The 12,978-nt window shown below is 42.5% G+C and overlaps 1 protein-coding gene across 2 annotated transcripts in view; it reads left to right on the plus strand.

Annotated features, from left to right (window-relative positions):
• SLC2A13 (solute carrier family 2 member 13) overlaps positions 1 to 12,978 on the plus strand; it is a 323,282-nt gene that overhangs the window by 161,332 nt on the left and 148,972 nt on the right. For both annotated transcript variants that reach the window (XM_005286828.4, XM_042848626.2), the window contains exon 4: positions 8,919 to 9,027. In XM_005286828.4, the coding sequence (XP_005286885.2) occupies positions 8,919 to 9,027 (109 nt within the window). The remainder of the gene's footprint in view (positions 1 to 8,918; positions 9,028 to 12,978) is intronic.

Here is a 12,978-nt window from a genome sequence, read left to right on the forward strand (position 1 = left end):
TTTAAACCTGCTGCCCATTAATTTCATTTGGTGGCCCCTAGTTCTTATATTCTGGGAACAAGTAAATAACTTTTCCTTATTCACTTTCTCCACACCACTCATGATTTTATATATCTCTATTATATCCCTCCTTAGTCTCCTCTTTTTCAAGCTGAAAAGTCCTAGCCTCTTTAATTTCTCCTCATATGTGACCCGTTCCAAACCCCTAATCATTTTGAGCTCAGAGTGGGTAGTTACGGGTGTTCTCACCTGCTCTGGCTGTTGTATAGTAGGGAAGACTAGGGAGCAGAACACTGGATACCTGTTAAAAAGCATGAACTGCAGAGCTGATGATGCTGGAGAAGAGGGTGTGGAAGTTGCCATAGGGAATGGGGTAATAGCAATCACTCTATGTGGGGAGGAGCAAAAAAGACAAAACACACCTGTCTTCCATCCTCAGTAGCTAGGAAAGAGAGAGAGTGAGAAAAGCATTTTCCTTCTTGCCTTATGTCTCTGGGTAGGATAATTCCTGTATTGCTCTATATAGATAGAAGAAAGGACATGGTTTGGTATCACAATAAGATTTGGTCAGAGGAACTACTCCACGGGTTGAGATTATTTATGCTAAATAACTGAGAGGTGGCTCTCTTACTGTTCCATGCCCTTGCTTCCTTGGAAATATTCCTTCTCAGTAACTGCAGAGTAATGTTGATGCAGGCTTCCATTTTTAAGCTGGAAGCCTGCATCAACATTACAAGCTGCTGCCTAGATTACTTGGCAAGAGACTGTTGAAGACTATGCTGATAACTTTGCATTGCCCAGTCTCCTATGATAGTTGCCAGATAGTGTTAAATTTTGCCAGGGACAATACTAATAAGCTGGTGGTCTGGGGATCACCAGGTTCCCAGGCACCAGGTGGCCTGCTGGTGGATTTTTGATTGTTTTCTTCCTACAAGGATATGAGAAAAAGGCAGAGGAAAAATATCCAAAAATTCACCCAAATACACTGTATGCCAGCTCTACATGTTCAAAACTCATGATGAAGCCCCCTCAAAATCATGAGATTAAAAATAAGAATAATTTGGGAGGGTTTTTTTGCTTTCTGATCTTTGAGTCTGTAGGGTGCGCATGGGTCACTTTTTCAAACTTTTCTCCACAGTCATGATGTCTAGAAGCTTTTATTTTTACTTTTTTAAAGCCGAGTCTCACATAATCATGTGTCTCCAGGAGCTTTAAGTGAAACATCAAGTAGCGTGAGACTCATGATAAAATTGCTAGAGTTGGCAACACAGCAACCTTTCACTTTTTGGTTTTTACTTGAAAAATCATAAATTGAAAATATTTTTGACCTTCTCTGCCTCCTTTTCTCCATGGCTCCCTGATACCTCTCTTTCTGTTAGGAGGCTTCCAGGGCTGAAAACTGAGATTGTTGTAACTTTCATCTTGATCTTGAAATAAATTGTGTCTTCCAAAATAATGATGTTAAGTGACTATCAGGTTCCCAGCTTCTGATTTGTTATTTGACGTCCAACTCTGGTTGTAATCATAGCCATGTTTTGTTGTCCTTCTGCTCTGCCTCTACATTCTTGTGACCAGGGAGAATTCTTACAAATTTCCATACTTTACACACTCACCGTAACAAATCAGATTGGCTTAGTGGAATTGTCATGAGGTACAAAAATACTGAGGTAAGGGAGGCCCTGAACAATACCCTATCAGCTCTTCAAGGGTCTCCTTACTGAAAAAGAGAAGGCAGTAAGATGCAGGATGTGGCCCACAACCCTAAACCAACAACTTTACTTTGTTAGTAAATCCAAATGTTAACTAAAATGACCAGGGCCGGCTCCAGGTACCAGCTTACCAAGGAGGTGCTTGGGGCGGCCACTTCGGAGAGGGGCGGCACATCCAGCTGTTTGGCGGCAATTTGGCGGATGGTCCCTCACTCCTGCTCGGAGCAAAGGACCTCCTGCCGAATTGCCGCCGCAGATCGCGATTGCAACTTTTTTTGTTTTGTTTTTGGTTTTTTTGTTTGGCTGCTTGGGGTGGCCAAAACCCTGGAGCCGGCCCTGAAAATGACCCAATGTGTTTTCCCACATGATTAATTAGAGAGGGGCCTAATCGAGCCCTTTTTACCTCCCCAATACCTTCCTCACTTTGGTAGGGAAACCAGTAGTATTTACTGTGTAGCCCAAACCCTTTAAACCAGTGACTGATAATGACTGATGCATCACCCCTGCAAATGATGAAGAAACACAGCTAAAAGCATAAAAAGGTGTGTGTGTGTGTGTGTGTGTGTGTGTGTGTGTGTGTGTGTGTGTGTGTGAGAGAGAGAGAGAGAGAGAGAGAGAGAGAGAGAGAGGTTCTGTAAAGTTAAAAAGGAATGTTTATTAAAAAAATGCTTAGAATTTAAGTGTTAATGCAAAATTAGTTTTGTTGATTTAGCTGGGGATTGGTCCTGGTTTGAGCAGGGGGTTGGACTAGATGATCTCCTGAGGTCCCTTCCAACCCTGATATTCTGTGATTCTATGAAAACACCCCAATGTGACAGGAGGTGCTTAGGGAAAAATACAGAGTTTTGCCCACACTAAAAAAATCTGGTGACCCTTTCTTTGAAAATTTCTAGTGACTCAATGTTTGGAGAAGGGAATTTGCCAGAGGCATGGCTCTTGTTTCAGGAATGCCTTGCTGTCCCCATGAAAATCCACTGGAATTTGGCCCAGTTATAAGACTTTGAAAAATCAGTTTGCATGCTCAGTAGAAGAGTAGAAGAGCTAAAATCTCTGAAGCTTCCATGTCACTGGGCATGCTCCAGCCCAGGGCTGAGCAAGACTTTTCTTACAATGGCTACTATGAGTTGCAGGGGACTGTGTCGGGTCCGGGTCCGGGTCTAGATCCAGGCACCAGAACTGAAAAGAGGGAGTCTGTCTCTCCTGTGCTCCAAATGCCCACCATGCTAAGCCTGGGCAGCACAGGGGAGGAAGTTGTCTGAATTGAATGCAGAGGGCGAGAAAAGATGGACCTGCAAGAGTAGATTTGAACAAAGATGTTGTATGTGGGAAGACTGAGATTAGAGACTGGTGGTGGGGAGAGGGAAACTGGGACTGGGATTTGGTGTGGAAGAGAGACTGGAACTGGCTGGATAAGGAGAGTGGGACTGAAAACCAGTGGGTGAAAAAAGTGAGGGGGAGGGGACACAGATCTGATGAGGATTGAAGGCGTGTGTACGGGAAATGGACTGACAGAGCAAAAAGACTCGTACAGGAACCTAAGGGAGAACTGAGATTGGATGAAAAGCCTGGGGAGGGAGATTGGGAGTGTGGAGAGGACTAGATGTTGGAGGAGACTGGGACAGGGAAGTTCACAGGAGATTAGGAGTGGCTGGGCAAGGAAACCAGGATTGGGATGAGGAGCTGGGTAGGAAAGGGACAGGATTGGAACAGAGATAGGTGGGAAAGGATGAGGCAAAGAGGGTCAAGCTTGGGAAGAACAGGTTGAAGGGTCTGTGACCACTAGAGCATACCCCTCTCCAGAGATTGGCAAGGAACCCAAGATTCCTGAATCTCACCATTCCTCTGCTGTCAGCAAATAGCTGCAAAACCCATTGGCAAAGTGTGTGTCCCCTCCCACTCCAGTGCTGGTCCCATGGAGACTGAGAACCTGGTACTGCTGTCAGTCACTCCCCTACCTCAAGTGAAAGAGGTCTATGTGGTGAAGCTAATGTTTCCACCACTGCTGATAAACCATGAGGGTGTCAATCTGATGCCATGTGGTGGAATTTTTTTTCTGTTTTCTCTTTGAAAAGCCTACGAATTTACACACACACAACTGCATTAGAATAACATTATTAAGGTTGTGAAATCAAGCACTCCAAAGTTAGGAAATGCCAGAATTAAGGGTGTCTGTACTTCCTTATTTCAGCCCCCTTGTGCATATGCATTGTGATGCAGGCATTAATTAGATGATTGCATTCAGTGGACAGGGAGGACAGTGCTCTTGTTATTTTGTTCTCTTCTCATTGTTCAGTGGGAGGCCCCATACCTTATTTATTGCACACTTTCAAACACTGCTCTGAAGACAAAATTATGAATTTCCGCTTGGGCTTTGCTGTGGTGCTCATCATCAGAGTTTCTGGCCATCAGGAAGTTAAGACTTGAAATTAGACGAAGGTTTCTAACCATCAGAGGAGTGAAGTTCTGGAACAGCCTTCCAAGGGGAGCAGTGGGGGAAAAAGACATATCTGGCATCAAGACTGAGCTTGATAAGTTTATGGAGGGGATGGTATGATGGGGTAGCCTAATTTTGGCAATTAATTGTTCTTTGACTATTTGTGGTAAATATGCCCAATGGCCTGTGATGGGATGTTAGATGGGGTGGAATCTGAGTTACTACACAGAATTCTTTCCTGGGTGTCTGGCTGGTGAGTCTTGCCCACATGCTCAGGGTTTAGCTGATCGCCATATTTGGGGTCGGGAAGGAATTTTCCTCCAGGGCAGATTGGCAGAGGCCCTGGGGTTTTTTCGCCTTCCTCTGCAGCATGGGGCAAGGGTCACTTGCTGGAGGATTCTCTGCACCTTGAAGTCTTTAAACCACGATTTGAGGACTTCAATAGCTCAGACATGGATTAGGGGTTTGGTGAGATTCTGTGGCCTGCATTGTACAGGAGGTCAGACTAGACGATCATAATGGTCCCTTCTGACCTTAAAGTCTATGATTCTATGATCAGAGTATCACAAATATCAATGAATGTGAGATATGGGGCTATTATTATCTCCATTTTACAGATGGGGAACTGAGCCACAGATATTAAGGTCAAAAATATTCACTAATTTTGGGTGATCAATTTGAGACAACTAGATCCAGATTTTTCAATGTACTTAGCATTTTATAACCTTTCAATAGTAAAAGACCATCTCCCATTAACTACAGTTGAGAACTCAGCACTTCTGCAGATTGGACCCTAGAATCTCAAGTCATGCATCTGGAGGAGCAACACAGTTAGTGACCACCTGTGAAATGTCTGATTTAAGTGCTTGCCTAGAATCGCTTAGAAACTCTTTGGCAGAGACAGGTATAGAATCCAGTTCTCCAGGGCAGCATTCAACTTGCTGTAATCATGAGACCATCTTTTCTCTCCCCTGCCTTATTCACTTAATACCTACTAACTTCTGCAACAAATGAAGCAGGGGAGCTATAGACAAGTCTCCTTCACTACACAACCCTGATTCTTCTCCAGAGCAGGTCCATTTTGGGCATCTAGTTTATGATCAGGTAATTAAAGACTATCATAATGACTAACCACAAGGGGGGCTAAATTAAGGTTGCACAGGCATCTTAACTCTGCCATTTCCTATTTTTATGCCTAAAACTTACACCACAATTTCACTATTTTCGATGCAGTTCTTTTTCACTTCTAAAGGGGATGCCAAATATAAGTAATTGGTTTATGGGTTCTGAGCCACATACCAAATCCTTTTGATTTCCCTCTGTAGGTAAGAAGGGCCTCAGGGAGATCCAAAGAATTTGGGAAGGGTCCACTTCTAATTTAAAAAACATTGAGATGTTTTTGGTGAACACTGAAATTCTAAGAGATCTTTTTCACAAACATCCATTTTTCCTTTACAGATCTCTTTGTATTGTGACAAGATGGTCGATATAGTATGGTGGGTCCTGCGCTTTTCTTGAGGGGGGGCTAAAATACCATCCCTTACCCCTGGTCTTGGGGCACCGGGGGCCCCACTAGCGGCCCAGGAACGTTGTAAAGGAGGGAAGCGGGGGAGGGGTCTGGGTTTGCTCCTCACTCTGAGTCCCAGCCCTCTCTCAACCCCTGCAGGTTCTTACCCTCTTCCCCCTCTTCCCCCTTGGGTGGGGTACCGTCAGTCCTTAAACGCTGGGGGAGGGAATGTCCCTCCCCTGCTGGGGCAGAGTCTCCCTTACTGCGGTTTTCTATTCCTCCAAGTCTCACAGCACACCTCCAAGCTCCAATCCTCTCTCCTTCCTCCCTAGTCTACAGGGAACCACGCCTTAATTAACCTAGGGTTTATATACTTCCTTTCTACCACTTCCCACTGCTCCCTGGCCCTCCTGTATCACAGTATGTACACTTCTACCTCGATATAACACTGTCCTTGGGAGCCAAAAAAATCTTACCGCGTTATAGGTGAAACCGCATTATATTGAACTTGCTTTGATCCGCCGGAGTGCGCAGCCCCGCCCTCCCAGAGCACTGCTTTACCGTGTTCTATCCGAATTCATGTTATATCGGGTCATGCTATATCGGGGTAGAGGTATATTTTTAAATCCCACCTCTCCTCTCTCTCTCTCTCCCTCTCGCAGATTTTTCATGCTTGTAGCTGTGTTTCTTGATCATTTTTGGGGTGGCAATATTTATCAGTCATTGGTTTAGGGGTTCCAGGCCAAACACCGAAATCTCTGTAGCTAAGATGAGCCTTCAGTTGGTGGTTAGAGCAGGAGGGGGTAGGTCAGACCCTGGAAGGGCAAGTATTTAGGTCATAACATCATATGTGGTACATTTTTATTTCCTGTGATGTCATAGCCAGTGACCTTACTTCCGATGACACCATCATCCTTTTCTCTCCATCAATCTCTCACTTCATCCATCAGTCTCATTTTAACATAAGTTAGGGGCAGGATATTACAGTCCATTACTATGGATATTTTAATTCATTTCAAGCTTATATATTGATATTATTTTAACTGACATAAATTTACTTATCTGAGACGATCGCGCTAAATAAGTTCAGCCAATTCTATTTTACAGAGGTCTCATTTGCATGAAGATCTAAAGTCGGTATAGGATTCTTTCATTTCATCAATTAAGAAGAGTGTTTCCTCAGAAACATTAAATGTTTCTTCTCTCTGTCTGGACTTTTTCTCATAGAAGAAGACTAGTATTGCCCTTACTAATGATATCTGGCTCTGAAACACCTTGACATGAACACTTACAAACTTGTTTGCCTGAAGTGAGACCGTGCTGTTAATAGACAGATGCAACCCCCCCCCCCACTCGGCTCCCCAAAAAAACCCACCCAGGGACATCTCCTCTTCGCTATTTAATATTGTACATCTTGTCTGAAAAGTATTCTAGTAAATTGCTGGCTGGTACTGTTCAAGAGCACCTTTTATTTTGCTGGCATGAGACACACAGATGGCAAAATACTGAAAACATTTAAAGCCAGGTGGTTTTAAATAATATAAGAATCACACTCAATATCTTTTTAAAAGCATCTGTTTTACAGATGCTCAGTCAATTTGTTTCTTTAGATTTTCTTAGGATTACAAAGCTTCTGTAATACTGAGATTAATGATGCATTTTATTTATTCAGTCACTTTATTGGGTTTTTTTGCCGAAAGCTATGAATTTTATGAAAGAAAAGTCTTTAATTTTGTTTATATCTAATCAGATGTGCAATTGCCCTGGCACAGATTTGTGGTAAACCTTCTATCTTCAGCATAAAGCAGAATGATAATTTGGATGTCATATTTGTGACTCTAGGTCAAAAACATGAAAAATTACAAACACATTTACTGAATTTAGCTAATGAAACATTTAAAGGTATCTAGGGAAGTAAGACTTGAGCTCTAGTTATCCTTCTATTTTAGTGTCTCCTCATTAATTCTGTAAATTTTGTTTTCTCCTATGCTGGACCATGACTCTTCTTCTTGTAATGATGAAGAGGTAGTTAGTTGATGACAAGAAGTGGGGTGTCAATAAAAAACGTATTATTTTTAAAGTTGTGGAAAGTGGCTCTTGCCTAGACAAGTTTGACCAGCTTTTAATAAGAGATTCTCTTTGAACTTGTTTCATAATTCAGTTGTTGAAACTACTTACAAATATCCAGCATCCCTGAATCAGAACTGTTTATATCAGTGTATTGAAATCTTTCTTACTTTGTTAGTTAAAAGCTCTTAATTTCACAAGAGATTTCCACAGTTCATGTTAATTGTTAATCAAGAGCAACATATTGAGGAGAAATGTTGAGGTAAATCTAGAAATAAACCCATGAGGCTTAGATCTTTGAGGATGTCAGAACTGATTTGTTTAGCTTTCTTGTATTATTCCTTTGACTGACTCCATTTTGATTCTTATGCCTATCTTAATTTTTTATTAGGTGCTGTATGTAGCTATACCATATATAATGTATATGTGTAAAATATAATTAGGATCAGAACATATTCACTACGGGCACAAACTCATTCTGTTAACAAATGGAATCAAGTATTATAAACTCTTTTTGTTTGTTTTCATGTTATAGCTTTCTTTGACACATTGTTTTTAGGACACTTAAACTTTAAAATTAAACTTGTCAGGGAAAGAAACGTTTTCTATTTGGAAACGTATTTCTGTTCTCCTTGTGGAGCACAAAGTTACTTTGACTATATCATTTGCTCCTCTTTTACCATCTCCACGTATGGAGGCTGCCAGAAACGTGTGGGAAAGATTTTGTCAATTAACTTGTGCTCCGTCTGCTGGCCCTTCTGCTGGAGAGCAGAAACCCAGCGAGTTCCTAAATGCATCCTCACCTGCAATCACTATACAAATGAAGTCAGTGGGAGTTGGAGATGCATTTTGATTGGAAAATCTGAATACGAACAGTGGCAGAGCATACTCATTTAGTTTCATGGTCTGTGTTAATATCAGCGGAAGTTCTGAATCTAAATTTGCATATGCCTTTTTATTAAATGAACCTCTTGTAATCAACAGGATTTATTGGATTATAACTGGATTTTTTTTAAATAGTTGCATTTTGGGCCTAAGCCCCCTGAAAGTCTCCTATTTAGTAGAATGCATAACATGGGAAACTAGACCAAGTATGAACAAAATATTCTGAATTTGGTGAAAATGAGGGGAAAATGTGTAATACCTGAAAGTATTGAACTGGTGGGTTAACAACACATTTTGTACTTTTCTATTTTTAAAGCTGGACCTGTGATCTGCAGAATGCTGACATACCCTCCAACTCGAAGAGCTTTAATTGTGGGTTGTGGTCTACAGATGTTCCAACAACTGTCAGGCATTAACACCGTCATGTAAGTATCAGTTCCTCCTTTTGATAAAATATTGGAAAAACATTTCATGAGGTTTTTCAACGTTTGGCTTTTAGACTGAATATCAGTGGGGTTCTGAATCACTAAATTGAATACAATATATGATTGAAACATCACAAGTATACCATATTTTGAGTATCAATAATTTAATGATGGTGAGCTATTATTTAAAATTAGATGTTGATTTCCTTGCATCATGGTTATGGTCAGAAAGATGTTGGTGTAAAACATTCTTCACAGATTTGCTGTATGCCATATCCAGAGTCTCATATACTTTACTGGATTTTATTATTGTGCACTTTATTCTCTATTGCAGACCCCATACTTCTCTGGTTGAGTGGGCTGGACTCTACTCCGGCCTAAGCATGAACAATTGTTAACAATGTTCTATTTGCAGAATCTTTACTTTATTTACACCTCAAAGACATCTATGTGTAATATTAGCACAAACAAAAACTTCATTTGGTTGGACTGGGCAAGTTGCATCAGGACACACCCCATCAATTCAAATCTTTGGGAGCATGAAAATAAGTTAAGGGGAAAGTTCCCAGTATTCCTTGCCACCTTCGCATCATCTACACACCTACAGTTCTGGAGATAAGACACTCCAGCACTCACTAATGCTTTCATTTCGTTCTCCAACACATAGTGAAAAACAATATGCACTGTAACATATACACCCATGCATGATACTCTCACTGTGATGAAAAATCTGAAGAGCAACCTCATGCTCTTTTGCATCAACAGATTGTCACAAATGATTATCATGGTCCATTTCTGCCTTAATAGTACTGCAGTTGCTTTTAAGGTTCAACTTCTGGCACAACCGTAAGCTTAGAAAATGAGTAACTCACTATTTGTGTAGGTGGAAAACTGTCTGTCATCACCTCAGAATACGGTAAGAGAGAGAGGGTTTGGCTGACTCACTGTCCCAGAAGCCAGCAGTTCTTCATGATGCTGTATAATTTAGATGAAATAGACTCATTTGAGGGGTCAGTTTATACTCTTGCGGCCTTGAAACCTTTGCTTTGAGCAGTCAGGTTAAATGAAATAGACTGAGCTCACACACCCAAGGTTTGAGCATTGTCTACAGTGTGGATTCATGAAGGCAGTCATCTGGAAGACCCACAATTACAATGAGAGTGGCAGTTTGTTCTCCTGTAGAAGGGAAAATAAAACTGTGGAGTGTATCCTCTGCTTAATATGTGTAACTCATTAGTGTTTTAAGTTCTGTCTGCACATCTTGCTAAGAACATGCTCCTATGATCTGACCTACAGAAAGAAGGGTGATTATAATCAAAGAAATACAGGGGCCGGAATAGGGAGGGAGGGTGTAACTGGACTGGGTAATGGATATGACAGCATATTAGAAATATAAAGGCGAGAAATGTGAATGTTAATGTGTGAATTGTCTACACCATTTTGTTTATGAAGGGGACTGTGGTGTGTTCAATCCATTTCTAGTTTATGAAGCATACGCTTTGATTTTTTTTTAAACTGCAGTATGACTTCCAAGATTCTGATAAGAAGGAGCAAAAGGGCATATAAAATATATTAGTGAATAATAATACTTTACAATGTTCACATGAATACAGTGTCAGGATATAATGTTAAATGGTTAAACTTTTGATTTTGATGTTTGCAACAGATCCAAATCTTCATTAAGCAGAAATATATTGAAATGGCATAAGATCTATAGTAGCTTACTTTGCTTATCCTAAATTGCAGATACACCTTACTGTGCAATAGCTTTTACAAACAGCTTGTAATTGACCTAATTTGATAGAGTGTGGGTGGAAGAAATTACTACTATACAATATAACTGGACTTCATAGACTTTGCATAGAAAGATGCCTTTAATAAACACATTAAAAAGTGCTGATAAAAGAATAGTTTATAATCATTTACAGTATCCAGTATTTTCTTAAAAAAACAGTATAGTTGAATTCCCTTTTCATGTCACAAATTTTGCAAGCTAGGTGAACATTTTCCCATGAAAGCAGTTTCTTTATACAGGACATTGGCCATCTGTTGATGGTTTGGTTTCACAATAAATTGGGGATTTTAAAAAATTGTTACAACTGTCAGTCTGTGCAGTAGCTATCTATGTAACTGCATGGTCTTGTTTTCATTGTTCTCATTCTCCTTCTAGCCTTTTTATTTGCTGTTCTCACTCTTCGTGTTTGATCTCAAATTAGATTGTATGCTTGACCTCAAATTAGATTGTATGCTCATTGGGGCAAGGATTGTCTCCCACCATAAGTTCCTACAGCACTAACACAATGAGGCCTTTATTCCTGATTGGGACTGTCAGGGCCAGCTCTGGCTTTTTGGCCACCCCAAGCCAAAACAAAAAACAAAAAAACGGGGCGGCTGGGGGGGGGGAGGGGGAAGGAGCGGGCAGAAGAGAGAGAGAAGGGGGCGGCCAGGGCTACAGCAGGGGCGCTGCCACACGGCCCCTGCCGCTACGCCACCTCCTGCCGCGAGGGCTCTGCTCCGGTCGGCAGGGAGGGAAGGAAGAGGTCTGCCCTGCAGGGCGCTCTGGTTCTCTGCGCCGCCGCCAGGGCGGCCGGAGCGGAACAAGAAAAAAAAAAAAAAAAGCGGCCGTGCTGCCCTAGGATTGGGCAGAATGCCGCCTCGAACAATCTGCCGCCCCAAGCACCAGCTTGCTCAGTCCCTGGGGACTGTAGATGATACAACACAAACAGTTAATAATGAGAGTAAAACCTTCTTGTCAACCTAGATCTATCCCACTAAGTGACTTAGCAATAGTTCCAGTTATGCCGCCCCTAAAAATGTGCCCCGGCCGCCCTAGCTCACCTCCGCTGCTGCTGCCACGGCTCGCGAAACAGCTGATTCGCGCGCCGTTACTCGCCCTCCCTCCCAGGCTGGGGGAGCAGCGGCGCGCAAAACCAGCTCCTGGGAGGGAGGGGGAGATCCCGGGAGAAACAGCTGTTTCGCGCGCCGCTGCTCCCCCTCCCTCCCAGACTTGAGAGCCTGGGAGGGAGGGGGAGAAGCGGCGCCCGCCGCGGCCACTCGGAGTCTCCCCTTCCCTCCCAGGCTCTCAAACCTGGGAGGGAGGGGGAGATCCCGAGCGGCCGTTTCGCGCGCCGCTGCTCCCCCTCTGTCCAAGGCTTGAGAGCCTGTGGGGAGGAGGCAGGGCTGGGGATTTGGGGAAGGGGCGGAGTTGAGGCGGGGCCGGGGGTGGGGTAATTAAAGAACTGGGGGGGGGGAGGCGGCCAAAATTGTTTTTGCTTTGGGCGGCAAAAATCCTAGAGCCGGCCCTGCCAGTGAGGCTGTTTTGTCAGATGAGATTCACCATAGCACAACAGTACTCTGACATGTTCCCTTCCCCCAACATCCTCTATTGTGGGGGGGGAGTGGGGCTGACAATTCTGGCTCACTGCTATCTGGGCTTCCCTTACCCTGCAGAGATCTCCACATAGCTTGTTAAGCTGGCTTTTCACCTTTTCAGAACTGCCAGAGCACTCTTTTACCAGTTGATTTAATGTAGCAGCATTCATGGCAGTGCATACTCTGTTCTAGTCTTCTGGCTGGAGACTTTCCACCATTTGTGAGATGACAGATTCAATATAGCTGTGTCTCCTTTTAAGAAGACAAAGCTCTAGAAGCCTTGTACTTTAAAAAAAAAAAGTCAGTAGTTTACTGATAAATTAATGGTGATAGTAAGATGAATTCAAGATATTTTAGAGAAGGCAGAAGCTGGAGGAATAGTATAATACCCACTCTTCCTTATATCTGTGTTTGCACACTGTACTGAAAAGGATACTTCTGTGTCTGGAAAAGAAACAAAAGTTTCGAATCAGAAAGAGCTGGTGACTAGGAAGCAGGGAAAAAATGGCCAGGCTCGTTAGACCTTCTGAAAACTTTCTGAAAGATTACTTTCAAAACAGTTCTTGTGGAGTTGTTGAG

This window comes from Chrysemys picta, chromosome 1 (genome assembly GCF_011386835.1).
Source record: "Chrysemys picta bellii isolate R12L10 chromosome 1, ASM1138683v2, whole genome shotgun sequence".
Lineage (NCBI taxonomy): Eukaryota > Metazoa > Chordata > Testudines > Emydidae > Chrysemys > Chrysemys picta.